General features: G+C 49.5%; 1 protein-coding gene across 8 annotated transcripts in view; it reads right to left on the bottom strand.

The window, feature by feature from the left end:
- The window catches only part of nhsa (Nance-Horan syndrome a (congenital cataracts and dental anomalies)), a 642,544-nt gene that overhangs the window by 84,388 nt on the left and 537,578 nt on the right, over positions 1 to 20,578 (bottom strand). The window contains exon 1 of one of the 8 annotated variants that reach the window (XM_072514159.1): positions 2,567 to 2,750. The exons of the other annotated variants lie outside the window; for them this stretch is intronic. Coding sequence (XP_072370260.1) covers positions 2,567 to 2,572 — 6 coding nt within the window. The 5' untranslated portion in view covers positions 2,573 to 2,750. Of the gene's footprint in view, positions 1 to 2,566; positions 2,751 to 20,578 lie in introns of those variants that run through there. 8 annotated transcript variants of the gene reach the window in all.

The raw sequence follows: 20,578 nt of genomic DNA, 5'->3' as shown, positions 1-20,578 counted from the left end.
AACACGTGTCCATTTAGGTCACTAACTGATTTGCCTTTGAAGACATTAAATCAAGGCAGAAACAGATTTTTGTAATATTTTAAAATCCAATTACCCAAAATCAAAAGTGCCACTAAATAAAGCCTCTGAAGACTCTTTATATTTCCACCCCCTTTCATAATTTATCCTGCCAGATATAAACTTCTCAGATGGATTACAGCTGCTCAAAAGTGACATTGTTCCTGCATACAAATAACCTGCAAATGTCAGTGAACCATTGTCACCCTCCTTCTTAGAAGGTTTCCCTCTCACAAGTTGGTGGGAACCTACATGTATATTTTCCTCGGTTTGGTGATTTGAAAAATGAAACACTTGGTGCTGTTCCCTGCCTGACACTCACATCTTTCCCTGTTAAAATCAGCTGGCTTGTTGAAGCCAGGAATCGGTGATGGTCACATTTTAACACTACCGAAGTATGTTCTTTTCAGGACGACTTTATACAATGGTCTGTGCCTCGCAATGGTAGGTGGCAAAATGCCAATCAGACTTTTAGATGTTAAATCGGCAAACATAGCATTGCTAAGGGAAAGGCGGGATTCAAAGAGAACCCCTGAGAGTGATGGACAGAATTTTCAAGACAATGGTGACCCTGTATCAATACTAAAGCTAGCAAAGAGTCGAGACAGAAGATTTTCACATTATTCCAGCAATGAAAGAACAGCAAACGTTTGCATGAAAATCTGTCATAACAACGTATTGGTGATTAATATGTTTTATACCCGTTATATGTACAATTCACTACATTAATGAATAGCTATTCCAATTTGCTTTAAAAAAACAAGTTAATTAATTAGTGTGGAGAACCAACAAAATCTGCCAGACATCTGTTCTGCCAAAGAAATGTCTTGCCTTGTCTACAGGATAATAATAAATATCTGTACACTACAGCCTCACAGAGCTGATAAAAGATCCTAAACGATTTGCTGGCAATCTCTGCCTTCAATCTCCCTGTTGCATGCCACCACCACCATGCATGAACTCATCCAGCTAAGATACCAATGAATGCAAATGACTTCCACTAATCCCTGTGCTGTGAATTTGTAGAGCTTGTTAAGAAGGGAAAGTTCCAGCAGACTGCTACATGTATTCTGTAGTTTAGGATTTATAAATTGTTTCTGAATTTGGGTTGGATGGGTACCGACAAAATTTTTAAAAACACATTCAATACAGCCAAGTACAGATCATGTACTTCGATGCAAGTATTAATGGAACAGAAATAACGTGCCAGTCACAAGCACTACATTGTGGTTTTCCTCTGATCACTGTGCTGATCAATGGAATAACTTCACCGGCATTAATGTGGTGTCATTATGCAAACTTTCAATTTCAATTTGTTGGCAACTGGAACTTAACAAGCAGAATTGGGAAGAGTAGGGCAAAATCTTTTTCGTGATTAGGATATTACAGTGTTCAGGGACACACATTCTATGCTCGTTAAAGCTACGTCTGGGTCAGAATTAATCATCCTGTTGTGGAAATTGGGCATCAAATCAAATAGGGTTTTTAACAAATTCCAAAGGATTGCAAATGTGAGCTTGCAACTGAAATGTTTCTGATCTCTCTTATTTGAACAGCAATCCCTGTGCTTTACTTGTGAAGAATAGTCCCCTTGCGATCACACCAACAGCATTGCACAGCAACACGCATTATGTTGCTAAGCGACTGCACAGAAAAGACAAAGGAGACGAATCGCTTTCACGCCTGATCCTGCCGTGAAGTGGGCAGCGCTTTTGGAGTACGCAGTGGAGGCTTGGGGTTTGTGACAAATCAGGCCTCAAAAACTTCTCTGCAGGTTCAGAAAACAGCAGACAGGCAGTATTTCTGAATTGAGAGACAGAAAGAGACAGCAGCTCACAGCTTCTTCATTCAGTGTCCAAGATCTGACTATCCCTTCCTGGGTCCTCTAAAAACCATCCCACTTGGACCCAATCACCATCTGTCACCAGACAGAATACGGCCTTTGGCCAATTCACTGACCACCAGACAGCCAATTGAACCAAATCACTCCGATCTCTCGCCTGCCAGAAGTCTGAGTTTTTCTATTCAAAAGCTAAATCTACAATAGCACAGTGTACTATTTTGCAACTTTTGAGTTTCTCACTTCCTCTGCTCGACTTAAAGGTATATATCCATTAAATGTCCATGGATCAAAATGTTAACCACAAAGTAAAAGAAATGGGAAATAAGGGAATCAACAGGAAGGGCCCTTACACTCCTGATTCCATTTGCTGGTTGGGACCTTGCCAAAATCAGCTGCCCTGGACACCGTGCCGGCCCATAGGCTCCAGGGTGTTGGTTGCAAAAGCTAGCCGACAATACTTGCTGATTGCAGATTTACGAGTGCAGGTGAAATATGATCACGGCCTTGATTTGCATTTCAATGGCTGTCATTCAGGTTCATTCACCAGGGTGGCACCACACTGACCAGCTATTCAACCGTGACAGTCAAACATATTGCATGACACTCAATGACACACTTCCCACAGGAGAAGGTACTTCACAGCCAACGGGGAACAGGCACACCCACCTGCATGATGTCGCACCCAATGAAGAGAAAATGCCGGCCATTATTGAAGTGTCCATTGCTGAGGCTGTGGCCAGTGGCAAGGCTGAAACCACAGTATCCTCCACCGAGTGCTCTTTTTCACATCCCACATCCTTCCCATCTCACATTGTTTTCTGGTTTACAAACTGCTGGAACTGGAAATGTGCACTTCCTATTTTTGTTTTGTTTCTTCAGTGTGCCAATGGGCTGCTCTCAATATATGCCTGCTGCCTGCATGTAGTTGGGTGTGAGCTGGATGTCATAATATACATCAGTACATTATGGTGTAATCACATACACACACTGATGGACATGCAGTGGGACCAATCAGCATACATAACACCGCAGCCAATCACCGGTGAGAGCACAAGCACTATAAAGACAGGGGACAGGAGAGTTCCCGCTCATTCTAGCAGCAGCCAGCTCAGAGCACAGAGCTCACAGCCTGCATCACAGACATTCACCATGTGCTGAGTGCCTCACCATAGCTAGTGATAGGAAAGGGTCCACAGTTAAGCTGGTATTGCTTATACCCACGTTTACAGTGTGTTAGCATAGTTGAACAGTTAATAAAATAGCGTTACACCACTTCCAGCATTGTTGGCTTGTTTGTGAACCAGAACACCCATCACGACATACATGACCCCACGCCTACAACACATTCTGCTCAAGCTCCGGAGATACGATTTCCAGCTCGTGTACACACCGGGTAAGGACCTGATCATAGCCAAAGCTCTGTCCAGGGCAGTCACCATTCTGTCAAACCAAGAGGGGTTCGTTTGCCAAGTCGATGCCCATGTGGCCTTCACGGCCGCCAGTCTGCCGGCCACGGATGAACGCCTAACCCACATTTGCCGTAGACTGCGGCTGACTCCCTGCTACAACGTGTGATGCGCCACATGACTGACGGATGGCTCAAGGGACAATGCCTGCAGTTCTATAATATTCGAGAAGATCTGGCAGCCGTTGATGGCGTCCTCCTGAAGCTGGACCGCATCGTGATCCCACATAGCATGCATCACCTGGTATTAGAGCAGCTGCACGAGGGCCATCTCGACGTAGAGATGTGCCGACGGAGGGCCCAAGAGGCTGTCTACTGGCCTGGCACAACTGAGGACATTGCCAACACTGTGCTCAATTACCCCACCTGTCAGCGGTTCCAGCCGGCCCAACCACGGGGAACCCTTCAGCCCCATGAGTTGGTCACGTCCCCTTGTTCTAAGGTAGGCGTGGACCTGTTCCATGCGCTCGGCAGGGACTATGTTTTCATAGTTGATTATTTTTCCAGCTATCCCGAGGTTGTACGCCTGCACTGTCATGATATCCACATTAACATATCATGGTGCAATCACACACACACACTGATGGACAGGTGTTTGGACCAACCAACACACACACAACATCGTAGCCAATCACCAGTGAGAGCACACGCACTATAAAACAGGGAACACCACAGTTCCCGCTCATTCTACCAGGAGATAGCTCAGAGCACAGAGCTCACAGCGTGCCACTCAGACATAGACCATGTGCTCAGTGCCTCACCAAGATAGTGCAAAGGCTGGGTCCACAGGTTAGCTGGTGAAGTACGAACCACAGCCAGAAGTTAATAGTTATTATTGTACAGAACAATAAAACAGAGTTGTACCATCTACAACTGTGTTGGTTTGTTTGTGTATCGGAACACCCAACACGACATGCACAACATCATGTCATCGCCTGTTAACTGTGCATGCAAAGAGACCTTTGCTCGTCACGGCATCCCACTCACTGTGATGTCGGACAATGGCCCCTGCTTCGCGAGCCAGGAATGGTCTAACTTCGCCAGCAGGTACAACTTTGTACATGTGACGTCCAGTCCCCTGCACCCTCAGTCAAATGGCAAAGCAGAAAAGGGTGTCCACATCGTAAAGAGGCTCCTCTGCAAGGCTGCTGATGCAGGATCCGACTTCTGCCTCGCCTTGCTGGCCTATGGCTCGGCTCCACTGTCCACGGGCCTATCACCAGCCCAGCTGCTGATGGGTCGCACCCTCAGGACCACTGTACCGTCCATTCACGTCCCAGACCTCGACCATGCTCCGGCCCTTCAGCGGATGCAACTGTCTCGCGCGCAGCACAAGGTGGTGCATGACGCTCGAGCGACTGATCTTCCTGCTCTGGCGCCAGGTGACAACGTCCGAATCCATCTTCCGGAGGGTGGCTGGTCTGCGACTGCTGTGGTTCTTCGGCTGGTGGCTCCCCGTTCATTCCTGGTTCGCCTGCCTGATGGCTCCATTCGCCGCCGCAATCGGCGTGCTCTTTGTCTGGTTCCACGCTCGCTATGCGATCCTCCACCGGTGCCACGCCCTCCTGTTGTCCCCAACCTGGACTTTGTAGAGCTTCCGGATACTCTGCATCCTCCTCACTTGGCCGTGGCCCAGCCCGATCCTCAGCCGGTGGCTCCTTGAGGCGGTCAACCCAAATTCGTTGCCCACCTCAGAGACTTGATTTATGAGCCTTACAATGTTGGATTCAATGCTTTGTTCTTTCATTCTGTTTCAGCATTTCACGAGTTTGTTTATAGCATTCGTTATTAGTTTTGTTGTTGGTGTAACACCTTGTTTTTCTTTTCTCTGCACCAGGCACCTTCCCGTGTTTATAGACTAGCCTCATGTACATAGTTATGTAAATACTGCACACATATGGTCAGATACACTCATTATACGTGATTTATTCTCACATAGGCACATGTTCTTTGTAAAAAAGGGGGATGTCATGATATACATCAGTTCATTATGGTGCAATCACATACGCACACTGATTGACATGCAGTAGGACCAGCCAGCATACATAACACCGCAGCCAATCACCAGTGAGAGCACACGCACTATAAAGACAGGGGACAGGAGAGTTCCCTCTCATTCTAGCAGCAGCCAGCTCAGAGCACAGAGCTCACAGCCTGCAACACAGACATTCACCATGTGCTGCGTGCCTCACCAAAGCTAGTCATAGGAAAGGGTCCATAGTTAAGCTTGTATTGCTTCTACCTACGTTTACAGTATGTTAGCATAGTTGAACAGTTAATAAAATAGCGTTACACCACTTCCAGCATTGTTGGCTTGTTTGTGAACCAGAACACCCAACACGACACTGGAGTCATGAGCCATATTGGCAGTTGAGAGCCCTTGTCGCCAGTAGCCACCCTTTGCTTTGCAAATTAGCTTTCACAGTGGACTGCTGCAGAATGAAGGTGTTGTGTCTCCTGCCAGGATACCATGCATGGACCTGCATGATCCTTTGCCGATGGTCACACAGCATCAGGACATTGAAGGAGTGGAGCCCCTTTTGATTCCAGTTTATTGCAGAGTTCACCTGCGCCACCTGCAAAATAATACACGTGTGTAGTCGATGGCACCCTGCACCATGGGGAAGCCTGCAATCCTAGTGAAGCCACGTATGCACTTTGTCTGCTGAACTCAAGCAAGAGGAGATGAACTCTTCAAATAGAGAATTGCTGTGACTTTTCTTAGAGGGCAGTGCAAATTGTGCAATATCTTCACCTCCTGCCTGGAAGGAGCCAGATGCATAAAGGTTCATCTCCACGGTCACCTTCACAAACACTGGCAATGCAACCCTTGCCCTGCTCCAAGGCAGTGGTTGGCAGGTTTGAGTAAGGACCTTCTCAGTGAAGGGCAGACCTCTCACACACTCTTCCTCGCTGAGATTCAGGTCGGAGAATTGTTCCCTGAACAAATTGGGCAAATATGGCCTCTTGTTGAGAGCCTTCTTCCCCTCTTCTTCATACAAACATACGAATTAGGAACAGGAATAGGCCACTCAGCACCTCAAGCCTCTTCTGCCAATGATTAAGATCGTGGCTGATCTGATTGTAACTTCAGCTCTGCCTGAAAAATATTCAAAGACACTGGGCGCAGGGAGATCCTGTTCCTGGGATCTACCCGGCTTGCAATGCCTGGCGAGATCCAACGCGATCCGCAGGACGTTGCAATGTAAATCCCGCCCAGTGTGGGCAGGATCACTTTTTGACAAATCTGCATAATACACATAGAACATAGAACATACAGTGCAGAAGGAAGCCATTCGGCCCATCGAGTCTGCACCGACCCACTTAAGCCCTCACTTCCCCCTATCCCCGTAACCCCTCCTAACCTTTTTGGTCACTAAGGGCAATTTATCATGGCCAATCCACCTAACCTGCACGTCTTTGGACTGTGGGAGGAAACCGGAGCACCCGGAGGAAACCCACACAGACACGGGGAGAACGTGCAGACTCCACACAGACAGTGACCCAGCGGGGAATCGAACCTGGGACCCTGGCGCTGTGAAGCCACAGTGCTATCCACTTGTGCTACCGTGCTGCCTGTAATAATAGAGTGAGACAGCTGGCCTGACTCTAACGTGCAGATTCCCGAGGCACCCGAGACTTTAGGATTCATCCCTTCGCCTCTGAGACCTTAAGCGACAGTTCAATACTGGTCCCCAGAGGGAACGGCACTCTTGGGGTCTCCCAGGGGATCGGAGGCCCCCCCAGCTGCATGCCCTTTTGGCAGGGTGGTGCCTGGCACTGTTAGTACCACCGGAGCACCCTGGCCTCAGCAGTGCCAGCTATACTGGGGAGTTTGGGCAAAGGGAGCTCCCACTGTACAAAACGGTTGTGTGTGGTCTCGGCCACGCGGCTCCCGTTCGGGCCCCTTATACAACGCATGTTGCGTTGAATAGCCATGTGTTTCTTAGCTAAATGTGCTCGCTATGGGACTTTGTTCTCTTTTGGTAGAATCACGCCCTCTGCTTCCACTGCCTCCCCTTCTAGCAACTTGTCTTGCTCTTTGTAACATCTGCTCAGTCACGCTCTGTCCTTGGCTGGGAGGTAATTTGTCCAGAAATGAAATGAAAACCGCTTATTGTCACAAGTAGACTTCAATGAAGTTACTGTGAAAAGCCCCTAGTCGCCACATTACGGCGCCTGTTCGGGGAGGCTGTTACGGGAATTGAACCGTGCTGCTGGCCTGCTTTCAAAGCCAGTGATTTAGCCCTGTGCTAAACAGCCCCTGCTGTCTTGAAGTCTTGAAGCCAACAAAAAATACTTCAGTACCAGTCACACCAGACTTTTGAAACTTCAAATACCTATAAACACCAAAAATGTATACAATTGTAGCAACAGATAGAGGAATCAACCAGAAAACTATGGATGATGCTTTAAATAGCCCCGTGTGTCAGCCTTGAAGGTCTGAGAGAACATCTGCTGGAGCATGGAGATTCAAAATGGCAGTACTGGCATTAAATCAGTAAAGCACATAGATTAATGTTGTGATCTGCTTACTCTAACATCTTCAGGCAGATGTTAACTCTGAGTGCCGCTAACACTTTCACCAAAATGAAGTGTGCTTTGCATCGGACGCCTGCCTGGGTGCCAACGATGCCATTTTGGATCCCTAATGGCACTCGTACCTGTACTGCCCAAGATTGGATGTTACAGAGCCTAATTTATCACCCGTTATTCTGTAATTAAAAGGTTTTCTTTGTTGTGTTACAGAATACAGCTATTCGACCTTAGTGTACTTCACTCTTCCACTCACGAGAAACCAGACAAAGACTCTTGGAGTAAAAAAACTAGTCCTTTATTACAAGTTATAGCAAGGGCTATATTCCAAATTGGGATGCCAGGGAGCCCAGATTCAAGAATTGTACCGACAGTTACACTTCAAGATTCGGTTACAAGAAATTAGCATATACTAATCATTTGTTACTAATTATCCATCTATGTCCAATCATGACCATCGATTAAGGTTATATCATGCATTGTATATGAGAATAATTAACCAATCCGATCAAAGGTCCACATCCATTCATTACAAAGGCACGTATGTTGGCTTGTAATTAGTGATATTGGTGGTCCGATATCTGGGGTGTAACTATCAATCACCTTCCTCTCTGCTTTTTAATGGCTCTTCTCGAGGCATGCGTGCTATCCATCACCCCGCCCTGCTGTAATCAGCAGACATACTGGATGCATAGAAAATGGTACACTGTCCCACATTGTAGAACAGACCTTGAGTTTTAACACTTGCAGTTTTTGTGCCTGAAATCTGGCCCCTCAGAGACAGAGTGTGTCCTTGTAATATCCGTTACAATTGGCAACTTGTTTTCCACAGTCAGAATTGTGTAACTTGTGTAACTCTGTAACTCCTCCAGTAAATACTGGAACTAGAGTTTTTAAAACTGGTTGCAGTGTAATATTGAATATCTAAAATGCCCAAATTGCCTTCTTCAATTGACACTTGCATTGACCAATGAACTTTATTGAAACAACAACCGACCTAACCTGATGTGACACCTCTAATCTCCTTGCCTACTTTATGGTTCCAAATGCATCCTGACATGCGGTTACAATATTCTTATGATGAGGCTGGCATTATATTAATATGCTAATATACTACCATTAACATTTGGTAATTACTTCCTGAAGGCTCTTCCGATCTCGTTCAGGTTGGTTTACTTAGGGTAAAATCACTGTTTCATCCTAGCTCAGAAGATCCATCTCAAAGGTTCTCATAACATTTGGAACCTCTGTGATTTCAGCTCTCTGATGATAAATTAATGTGTTTTCATAACTACGGAGCAGATTGGTATCAGCATTAGTGACATTAAATTTCTTTATTACTCCATAATATTTACTCCATTCAGCTTTTCACATTAACCCGTGCATATTTAGTGATGTCAAACATCTATTAAACAGGTCGACTAGAAGCCACAAACTTTCACAATGCATTCACTGGTAAATTCTGTGTAGCCCTTTCTCCCCATTTTATTAGGCGTAGCATTCTCCATGATTCTTCATCAGGAGTACAGAAAACCTTTAGGATTTCAATCTGTATTAATTTACACCTAGTCTCCTCTGTCCTGAAGGTGATGACTGATGCTGAATCCTTGGCAGATGTTTTAATACTGTGCCCACGTGTGAGTGCTGTCAGGCCATTCGATTTTGAAGGCAAGAGTGGAAGACATCATAGTTGAACCTAATTCTATCTTTATCAGCCCTCCAGGCATACACATGCAGATAAGAGTTCAGAGTTGATTGTTTTTCCTTCCTGCCCCTGGCAGTACAACAACCTTAATGGATAAAGCAGCGCCAATGATGTAGAACATCTCACGAACTTCAAGTCGGCCATCAGACTTGAGCATGAGTAAACGCGGGAGGTTGGAAGTACAGGAGGTTTTTGAAGGTGGTGAAATATTGAATCAAAAGGCTAAATTCTCTGCTTCGCGATGCCGGCAGTGAGAATTACGATTGGGCGCGCAATGGAAAAATCACGATTTGCGGCAGGTGCCGATTCCACCGCCATTATCGAAGCTCGCATCCCCCAGTCAAGGGGTCAGTGCAAAACTGTCATTTGCATGGATTTTAAGATCATTAGAATCGTTACAGAACAAAAGGAGGTCATTCGGCCTATCGAGTCCATACTGACCCCCTGAAAGAGCACCCCACCTCGGTCCATGCCTTCATCCTAACCCCAGCTAACCTTCTGGACAATAAGGGACAATTTAACAAGGCCACTCCACCTAACCCACACATCTGTGGACTGTGGGAGGAAAACGGAGCACCCGGAGGAAACCCAGGCAGACTCGGGGAGAACGTGCAGACTCCGCACAGACAGCGACCCAAGCCGGGAATCGAACCTGGGACCCTGGAGCTGTGAAGCAACAGTGCTTAACCACTATGCTACCGTGTTGCCCACTGTGCTACCGTGCTTGCTGGGGGGAGGCTGCCCAGGCCGGGTGCAGTTACTGGGAACAACTTGCTGCCTAGTCCGTGGACTCGGGGTGTATCATTTTCATTCATGTAAGAAACAAAGAGCAGAAATCTCTCAAATATAACTAAAGGCATCAAGTGTATACCCAAACAAGGAATATGAATAGAAACAAAATACAAAGTGCCTATACACAGATCCATAAAACAGATTAAACTGAACAAATTGTGCTTTTTAACAAAGGACTCGCATCTCGCAGTAAATCAAAACATGGGTCTTTTTCTTGGAATGTTACTCAAGGCGAGTTGGATAAACCATCCTGAACTTGACTCCACTCTTGTATAGGGTGGAATTCATTCAATTTGTTACCACCCTACAGGAGGCCCAGGGATCTGCAACTTCAGAGTCCCTGTGGCCTTACCTGAGTCCGATTTACCCAGTTGAGGGGGCAGGCCTACCACCCAAACACACTCCTTTTCCTACGATTGGTAGGACATAAAACCCTGGCCCACGTGAGGGCAAGGCAAGAGAGACCCTTCAGGGAGGAGGTGTAAATAGTAAGCATAATAAATCCAAACTTTCTCACAGTCATCGCTTGCGGATGGTCACTTGCCTGAAACTTTACACTGCGACAAGGTGACGCTTCTCGTGGTTTGAGGCACGGAGACTTGCAGCATTATCAAAAGTTTAACTTTTCCGAACTCACCTGACACCCGCCAGTTTTTAAGATAAAGATAGATAGTTTTTTGAAGGATGGGAGGAAGTGGCAGTGACCGTCAGCTCGGGGAGTGTGACCAGGAGGACTGGCACCCAGAGCCGGAAGAAGATCATCGACCTCCACCGGGATGCATGGGTGGGTTGGCACCGGACCCCCGAGCACCTACCCCCCCGAAAGGCCAGCCGAGGCAATGAGCGGCCACCCCACTGCCCTGCAACCCAATCACCCCCCCCCGGATAATGACTCTGACTGAGGCTGACGGTGGCTCTCCCAACCCCCCCCCCCCTCACCCAAGTGCCAGGGCAGCAACCCGGCGCCCCCACGCCAGGGCAGCAACCCGGCGCCCCCACGCTCATTGCCTGGGAGCGAAGATGGCTCTCATGTCCCTGCAGCAGCCCTTCCACCAGCTTCACCTTTTTGAGTGTGCATCGACCATAATAAGGAACATCGATCCCAAGAATGGACCAGAGAAGTCCACGTGCACCTGTACCTATGGTCTTACTGGCCATTCCCATTGGTTGCAAAGAGACCAAATGTGGGAGCTTTTGGTTCCCCTGGCACAAGGAGCACTACTTCACCAGATTCTCAATGTCTGTATCGAACCCGGGCCACCAGACATAGCTCCTTGTGAATATTTTCATCCTGGGTACCCCGGGATGTCCATTGGTAGTTCCGTCAGGACTGGGCGCCGACCTGGAGGGGGGGGGGGGACACACACGACTACTTGGGCTTCCCACAGGATGATGAAATCTTCTACACTCAGCTCTTGTCGTTTATTGAGGAAGGGCTTCACGTCATCCATGGGGTGTCCTCAGATTCAGCCACTGAGAATCATTTGGTGCACTTTTGCCTGTGTGGTGTCCTTCTGGGTCCACGCTTTAATCTTGAATCACGGATACCGGCAGAGGTATCCAGGAAGTTCAAGGTCATGATGAATTCTTCCAATGTCGGCAGAGGGGGTCAAGATTGTGGGCAACGGGAGACGGCTCAGGCCATCTGCGTTAGCAGTGTGTCTTCCAGGGTGGTGCTCGAGAGAAAGTATATGTAGGCAGCTAACAATAATGGCCAAGGTTGGATCCGGGCCGAGGTGACGGAGGGAATCGCTTTATCCTCTTTGAAAAGACTCAGCAGAGATTCATGGTCTGTTACAATTGTGAAATGTCGGCCACAGACATTGAGTGGAATTTCTTGACCGCAAAAATAACAGCCAATCCTTCCTTTCAATCTGAGAATAGCGTCTTTCCACCAAGGTTCTGGATGCCTAGACTACATATAGTACTAGAGGCCTCCCTGTGCCATCGTCCCAGCGAAAGGACTCCACAGGGAGAGGCATCACATGCTAATCCCAGTTCTCGCTTGCAGTTGTAATGAGTCAGGATGTTTGACAATAGTAACTGTTGCTGCACCTTCACAAAGGCTTCATTCTGCAGCGCCCGGCATGACCACCTCTGGTGTTTTTTTTTAAATTTAGAGTAGCCAATTATTTTTCTTTTCCAATGAAGGGGCAATTTAGCATGGTCAATCCACCTATCCTGCACATTTTTGGGTTGTGGGGGTGAAACCCACGCAGACATGGGGAGAATGTGCAAACTCCACACGGACAGTGACCAAGGGCCGGGATTCAAACATGGGACCTCAGCGTCGCAGTCCCAGTGCTAACCACTGCGCCACATGCCGCCCAATTCTGGTGTTCTTTAACAGTGTGTGCAAGGGTAACAATAAAGAGACCATGTTTGGGATAAATTTCTCATAGTAGTTTACAAAGCCTAAGGAAGATTCTGTGTGTTCATATTTTGCGGGGTCGGTGCCTCTTTGATGGCCTTAACTTTATCCTCCACGGGGTGTAGGCCTTTTTTAACAACTTGATACCCGAGTTACATCACTTTGCATGCCTGGAACACACATTTTTCTTGTTTGATATGGACATGTGTCAGAAGATTGTCTCAAACCTTCTCCAGGTGTTCTTTTTCTGTGACTCCTGTGATTATATGCCGTCTAAGTATACTGTCACCTTAGGTAGCCCTTGGAGAATGTTCTTCATCACATGTAGAAAAATAGTGCATGCCGATGAAACCCTTAAGGGCAGGCGTTACATTCATATAAATCCTTATGGGTGTTAATCATCACATACTTCCTGGATGACTCGTCTAATACAGCTGGAGGTAGGCATGGCTCATATCTAGTTTGGTGAAGTTTTGACCACCTGTCAGTTTGGCATATGGATCTTCTATGAATGGTGTGGGATACTTGTCTAAAAGTGAAGCTTTATTAACTGTTCGTTTATAGTCCCCGGAAAGGTGGACCGACTTGTTGACCTTGGGGACGGGGACTACTGGAGTAACCCACTCTGCGAACCGCACTGGTCGTATTCTCTGAGGCTCTGTAACTGCTCAAGTTTGGTCTCTATTTTGGTAAATAAAGTATATGGGACTGGCCGTGCCATGAAATATTTGGGTAGCGCATCGAGTCCACATAAATCTTTCCCTTTGCTCCAAGGCCTCCTTGGAATACCTCAGGATATTTCCCAATGACCTTATACAGTCTACGGTTCCTAGTTTTAAAATGTGTAGCCAGTCCAGAGGGATACACTGGAGCCAGACTCTGCCCAAGTCGCTTGTTCCTGGTCCTCATGCAACTATGAGCAGGAGTTAGGTCGTCTGCTGCCCATAGATAACCAGAGTCATATTGATCCCCATAGTCTTCAAAGGTTTCTATGGCCAACTTGGCCCTGGTGTCTCGCAGGCTTATGAGCAAGATGTCCTTCCGGAGACGCCAGAAGATTTGTTCCCCGATGATGGAGACGGCAGCTCCCATATCCACCTCCATTTCTAGGGAGTGGCCTTTGACCAAGAGTGAAACCCACGCCTTTAGGGAGCATTTAGGCTTTGAAATAAATAGTTTTGTAGGATGTGCTTGGCACAGTTGGTGGCTCTCTACATCTCAGTTCAAAGATCATGAAGTTTGAACTCCACTCTTTCACCTATTCACTGCTAATCCAAGCTCAAGCCTCTGATTGAACTGAGCTGGTCCAGGACAAAACAATATGCTCTGAAGAAGTCTTATGGACTTAAAATATTAACTCTGTTTCTTTCTCCAGAGATACTGCCAGACCTGCTGAGATTTTGTGGTAGTCGGTATTAGGGGTATTACGGTACCTAGGTTGAGGCTGTAAGATCATTGGTGTGGGAGGTACCTGAGACAGGAAGATCATTGGTGAAGCCTGCCTGCTGGTTCCGCCCAGTAAGGCGGAGTATAAGAGTCTGTGTCTCCCTAGCAGCCGCATTCTGTACCTGCACTGCTGGGGGAAACATCTAGTCCAATAAAGCCTTCAATTGTCTTCCAATCTCGCTTCTGGAGTCATTGATCGAGCATCAATTTATTGGACTGGATTTTAAAGAATGGAGCTCCGAATCAACCCAGAGTGTCTGCAACTCAGCCCCCACGCGGCAATCTCAGCGGCAACCTTCAAACACTGGCTGGCGTGCTTCAACGGGTACCTCAGGACGGCCACGACTGCACCCACGGAGGACCAGAAGATGCAAGTTCTCCACTCGAGGGTGATCTACACCCAGCCCAGAGATCTACACCCTCATCGAGGATGCGGACGATTTCGAGGCTGCGATGGCCCTGTTGAAAGGACATTACATTCGCCCAATAAACCAGGTTTACGGCCGATATCTGCCAGCGACAAGGCGACAAATCCCGGGGGAATCGCTGGATGAATTCTACCGCGCCCTCCTGGTACTGGGTGGGAACTGTGACTGCCCGCAAGTTTCAGCCAGCGACCACACAGAACTTTTAATCCGGGACGCATTCGTTGCAGTATGCTGTCCTCCCAAATCCGTCAGCGGCTGCTGGAGAAAGAGACACTAGGCCTCAAGGAGGCATGAGCCCTTGCTAGCTCCCTGGATGTGGCCTCCCGAAACGCTCGCACGTACGACCACGCGGCAGCCCCTTGGGCAGCGTGGAACCCACCTGCGGCCGACCCCGATGCATCCCCCATCCCCCCACAAGCTTGTGCCGCGCGACTACCAGGCAACCCCCAGGGGGCCCCGCTGTTATTTTTGCGGGCAAGCCAAGCACCCCCGGCATCGCTGCCCGGCCCGCTCCTCCACCTGCAAAGGTTGTGGCAAAAAGGGCCATTTTGTGGCGGTATGCCAGGCACGGGCGGTCGCCGCTGTCTCCGGGGGCGAACCGGTGCCGCCACCACAACTCTCTCTACAGGCCATGTGCGGGCCACGGGTGCCGCCATCTTCATTTTCCCGAGCCACGTATGGGCCCTGGGCACCGCCATCTTGTTCCCCAGGGATCACGTGCGATGCGTGGGCGCCGCCATCTTGCCCACCCCCAGCCATGTGCGACTCGTGGGCGCTGCCATCTTGGCTGTAGTCTCAGGACCCTGATTCGGATGACCACACACTGCCCGAGGAAAATCTTCAACTTTTACCATGACTCGCCTTGGTGACCCTGGACCAGTCTCGGCCCTGAACACTCTTGACTGCGACGACGACCATGCTCATCAACGGGCGCAAAACAACCTGCCTGATCGAATCCGGGAGCACAGAGAGCTTCATACACCCCAACACGGTAAGATGCTGTTCTCTTCCCATACACCCAGTTAACCAAAGAATCTCCCTGGCCTCCGGGTCTCACTCTGTAGAGATCATGGGGTTCCGCGTAGCGAACCTCACGGTCCAGGGAAGAGAATTAAAAAATTTCCGACTCTACGTCCTCCCTCACCTCTGCGCTGCCACGCTCCTGGGATTGGACTTCCAATGCAACCTCCAGAGCTTAACCTTTAAATTCAGCGGCCCAATATCCCCCCTCACTGTCTGCAGCCTCGCGACCCTCAAGGTCGACCCGCCTTCCCTTTTTGCGAATCTCACCCCGGATTGCAAACCCATCGCCACCAGGAGCAGACGGTACAGTGCCCAGCACCGGACCTTCATTGGGTCGGAAGTCCAGCGGCTACTGAAGGAAGGTATTATCGAGGCTAGCACCAGCCCCTGGTGAGCTCAAGTAGTGGTTGTAAAGACCGGGGAGAAGCACAGGATGGTCATCGATTATAGTCAGACCAGCAACAGGTATACGCAGCTTCACGGGTACCCTCTCCCCCACATATCTGATTTGGTCAATCAGATTACACAATACAAGGTCTTTCCCCTGGTGTACCTCAAATATGCCTACCACCAGCTCCCCATCCGCCCGGACGACCGCAAGTACACTGCATTCGAAGCAGATGGGCGGCGGCTCTACCACTTTCTAAGGGTTCCCTTCGGTGTGACAAATGGAGTCTCGGTCTTCCAACGGGAGATGGACCGAATGGTTGACCGGTATGGTTTGCAGGCCACGTTTCCGTACCTCGACAATGTCACCATCTGTGGCCATGACCAACAGGACCATGACACCAACCTCCGCAAATTCCTCCATACCGCAAAAACCCTTAACTTAACCTACAACAAGGACAAATGCGTGATCAGCACCGACCGTCTAGCCATCCTCGGCTACGTATTGCATGATGGAGTCATAGGCCCAGGTCCCGAACGCATGCGCCCCCTCATGGAGTTTCCCCTCCCCCACTGCTCCAAGGCCCTGAAACACTGCCTGGGATTTTTTTCATATTACGCCCAGTGGGTCCCCAATTATGCGGACAATGCCCGCACACTAATCCAATCCTCGGTTTTCCCCCTGTCGGCAGAGGCCCGCCAGGCCTTCAGCCGCATAAAGGCGGACATTGCAAAGGCCACGATGCACGCAATCGATGAATTCCTTCCCTTCCAAGTCGAGAGCTTCGCGTCTGACGTAGCTCTGGCGGCCACCCTCAACCAAGCAGGCAAACCCGTGGCCTTCTTCTCACGCGCCCTCCATGCTTCAGAAATCCGTCATTCCTCCATTGAAAAGGAGGCCCAGGCCATAGTAGAAGCTGTGCGGCACTGGAGGCATTATCTGGCCGGCAGGAGATTCACGCTCCTCACTGACCAACAGTCGGTAGCTTTCATGTTCAATAATGCACAGCGGGGCAAGATAAAGAACGATAAGATCTTACGGTGGAGGATCGAGCTCTCCACCTGCAACAATGAGATATTGTATCGTCCCAGGAAGATAAACGAGCCTCCTGATGCCTTATCCCATGGTACATGTGCCAACGCACAAGTGGACCGACTCCGGGCCCTCCATGAGGACCTCTGCCTCCCGGGGGTCACTCGATTCTTCCATTTTATCAAGATCCGCAACCTGCCCTACTCCATCGAGGAGGTCAGGACCGCCACCAGGAACTGCCAAATCTGAGCGGAGTGCAAGCCGCACTTCTACTGGCCAGAGAAAGCGCACCTGATAAAGGCTTCCCGTCCTTTTGAACGCCTCTGTATGGACCTCAAAGGGCCTACCCCTCCACCGTACCTCCTGAACGTGATTGACGTGTACTCCCGGTTCCCATTCGCCATCCCCTGTCCCGACATGACCGCAGCCAACGTCATAAAAGCCCTCCACGGTATCTTTACCCTGTTCGGTTTCCCCGCCTACATACACAGCGATAGGGGGCCCTCCTTCATGAGCGACGAACTGCGTCAATTCCTGCTCAGCAAGGGCATCGCCTCGAGCAGGACGACCAGTTATAACCCCCGGGGAAACGGACAGGTAGAGAGGGAGAACGGAACGGTCTGGAAGACCATCCTACTGGCCCTACGGTCCAGGAATCTCCCAGTCTCCCGCTGGTGGGAGGTCCTTCCCGATGCACTCCACTCCATCCGACCACTGCTGTGTACCACGACAAACGCAACACCTCATGAACGTCTCCTCGTCTTATCTAGGAAATCCTCCTTCGGGATCTCGCTCCCAACCTGGCTAGCAGCTCCAGGACCCATTTTGCTCCGCAAACACGTGCGAGCGCACAAGTCGGACCCGTTGGTCGAGAGGGTCCACCTCCTTCACGCTAACCCTCAGTACGCCTACGTGGCGTACCCCGACGGCCGGCAGGATACGGTCTCCCTACGGGACCTGGCGCCCGCTGGATCCCCACCCACACCCCCCCCCCCCCACCAACTCCACCCTCCCTCCCACCTGCGCACCCCATGGCTGCCCCCTTCCCAGGTGGATCGATTCTTCCACTGGTCCCACCCAGGGGTGATGAAGCTACCGAAGAAGCCAAAGTCACGCTCCCGGAGTCACGGATGCCCGAGCCGGCGCCTGCATCACCGCGGAAACTGCGACGATCACAGAGGACGACCAAGGCCCCCGATCGACTAATTGTTTCATTCTGATATGTACATGTATAATGAATACTGTAAATAGTTGTAACATGTATGGCCGGGATGGAAAATATACTGGAAACATTGAGGAAGTTTGGCCGGTTCTCAGGGTACAAATTAAATCTGGCCAAGAGTGAGATGATTATAGTGCAGGCAAGGGGCCAGGAGAATAGGCTGAAGGAGCTGCCATTTAGGCTGGTTGGGGAAAGTTTCCGGTACTTGGGGATACAGGTGGCACGAGACTGGGCAGGTTACATAAGTTAAATTTGACTAGAGTGGTGGAACAAATGAAGAGGGAGTTTCGGAGATGGGATGCACTCCCACTGTCAATTGCGAGGAGGGTGCAGACGGTAAAGATGACAATCCTCCCTAGATTCCTGTTCATCTTCCAGTGCCTCCCGATCTTTATCCCACGGTCTTTCTTCAAAAGGACCGGCAAAATCATCATGAGCTTTGTCTGGGCGGGAAAATCCCCGCGGGCGAGGAAGGCGATGCTTGAAAGGTGCCGCAGCGAGGGGGGACTGGCATTGCCGAGTCTGATCAACTAGTACAGGGCGGCTAACATAACCATGATAAGGAAGTGGATGGTGGGTACGGGGAGTATCTGGGAGCGGGTGGAGGCGGCTTCGTGCAGGGGCACCGGTTTGGCAGTCCTGGTCATGGCTCCCCTACCGCTTGCACCGGCCAGGTACTCCACCAGCCCGGTAGTGGGGGCGGCCCTGCGGATTTGGAGCCAGTGGAGAAAGCATGCAGGGGAGGTGGGTGCGTCGGTCTGGGCTCCAATTTGTGATAACCATCGATTCGCCCCCAGGAACATGGATGGAGGGTTTCGAACATGGCGGCGGGCGGGGATGAGGAGGGTGGGTGATAAGTTCCTGGAGGGGAACTTTGCGAGTTTGATTGAGTTGGAGGAGAAAGCTGAACTGGAAAGGGGAAATGACTTTAGGTGCTTACAGGTGCGGATAGAGTCTCGGATATCAACAAGGTGCTCATGAAGGGAGAAGAGTCCCAGACAGAGGAACTGAAACTCAAATGGGAGGAGGAGCTCGGCGGGGAGATGGAGGATGGTGTATGGGCGGAAGCCCTGAGTAGGGTAAACTCATTCGTAACATGTGCCAGGCTCAGCCTGATTCAGTTTAAGGTCGTTCACCAGGCCCACATGATGGTGGCTCGGATGAGCAAATTCTTTGGGGTAGAGGACAAGTGCGCTAGATACGCGGGAGGACCAGCGAACCATGTTCACATGTTTTGGGCATGCCCTAAGCTTAGGGGGTACTGGGAGGGATTTGCGGAAGTCATGTCCCGGGTGCTGAAAACAAGGGTGGTGATGAGTCCACAGGTGGCAATTTTCAGGGTTTCGGAGGACCCGGGAGTCCAGGGGGAGAAAGAGGTCTATGCTCTGGCCTTTGCTTCCCTAATAGCCTGGCGGCGAATACTGCTGGCATGGAGGGACTCAAAACCCTAGAAGACCGAACTATGGCTTTCGGACATGTCAAGTTTTCTGGGTATGGAAAAAAATCAAGTTCGCCTTGAGGGGATCTGTATTGGGGTTCGCCCGAAGGTGGCAACCATTCATCGACTTCTTCGCGGGAGAGTGAACGCCAGCAGGAGGGGGAGGGGGTGGGGGGGGGGGAGAGAGATTAGAGTAGAGTAGGAGGGATAAATAGGCGGTAGTGTCTATGGGAGAGTAGCGGGTATGTGCATTATGGTTTGGTTGAAGTGTTGGTTTTTCGTTGATGTTTACATATTTCTGTAATCTGTAACTGTTTACAATACCAAAAAATACCTCAATAAAATTGTTTGTTAAAAAAAAATAGTTGTGACATGTAATAAGGCAAAACACTGTACCACCGACGGGTACCACCATAACCTCTACCACTGTGTGACGCGAGACCACTACCCCCGCCGGACTCTTTTTTATAACAGGGGGTGAATGTGGTAGTCGGTATTAGGGGTATTACGGTACCTAGGTTAAGGCTGTAAGATCATTGGTGTGGGATGTACCTGAGATAGGAAGATCATTGGTGAAGCCTGCCTGCTGGTTCCGCCCAGTAAGGCGGAGTATAAGAGTCTGTGTCCCCCTAGCAGCTGCATTCTGTACCTGCGCTACTGGGTGAAACATCTAGTCCAATAAAGCCTTCAATTGTCTCGCTTCTGGAGTCATTGATCGAGCATCAGATTTTCCAAGGCAATGGGTCATTTTGACCTTTGATGTTCGGGCAGAAATCCGACAGGAAGAATAGTTCACCAGATATTGAAAACACCCTGACTTTATTTTCCACAA

This window comes from Scyliorhinus torazame, chromosome 8 (genome assembly GCF_047496885.1).
Source record: "Scyliorhinus torazame isolate Kashiwa2021f chromosome 8, sScyTor2.1, whole genome shotgun sequence".
Lineage (NCBI taxonomy): Eukaryota > Metazoa > Chordata > Chondrichthyes > Carcharhiniformes > Scyliorhinidae > Scyliorhinus > Scyliorhinus torazame.
The sequence above is the reverse complement of the archived record's forward strand: the minus strand, read 5'-3'. Positions and strand labels throughout refer to the sequence as shown.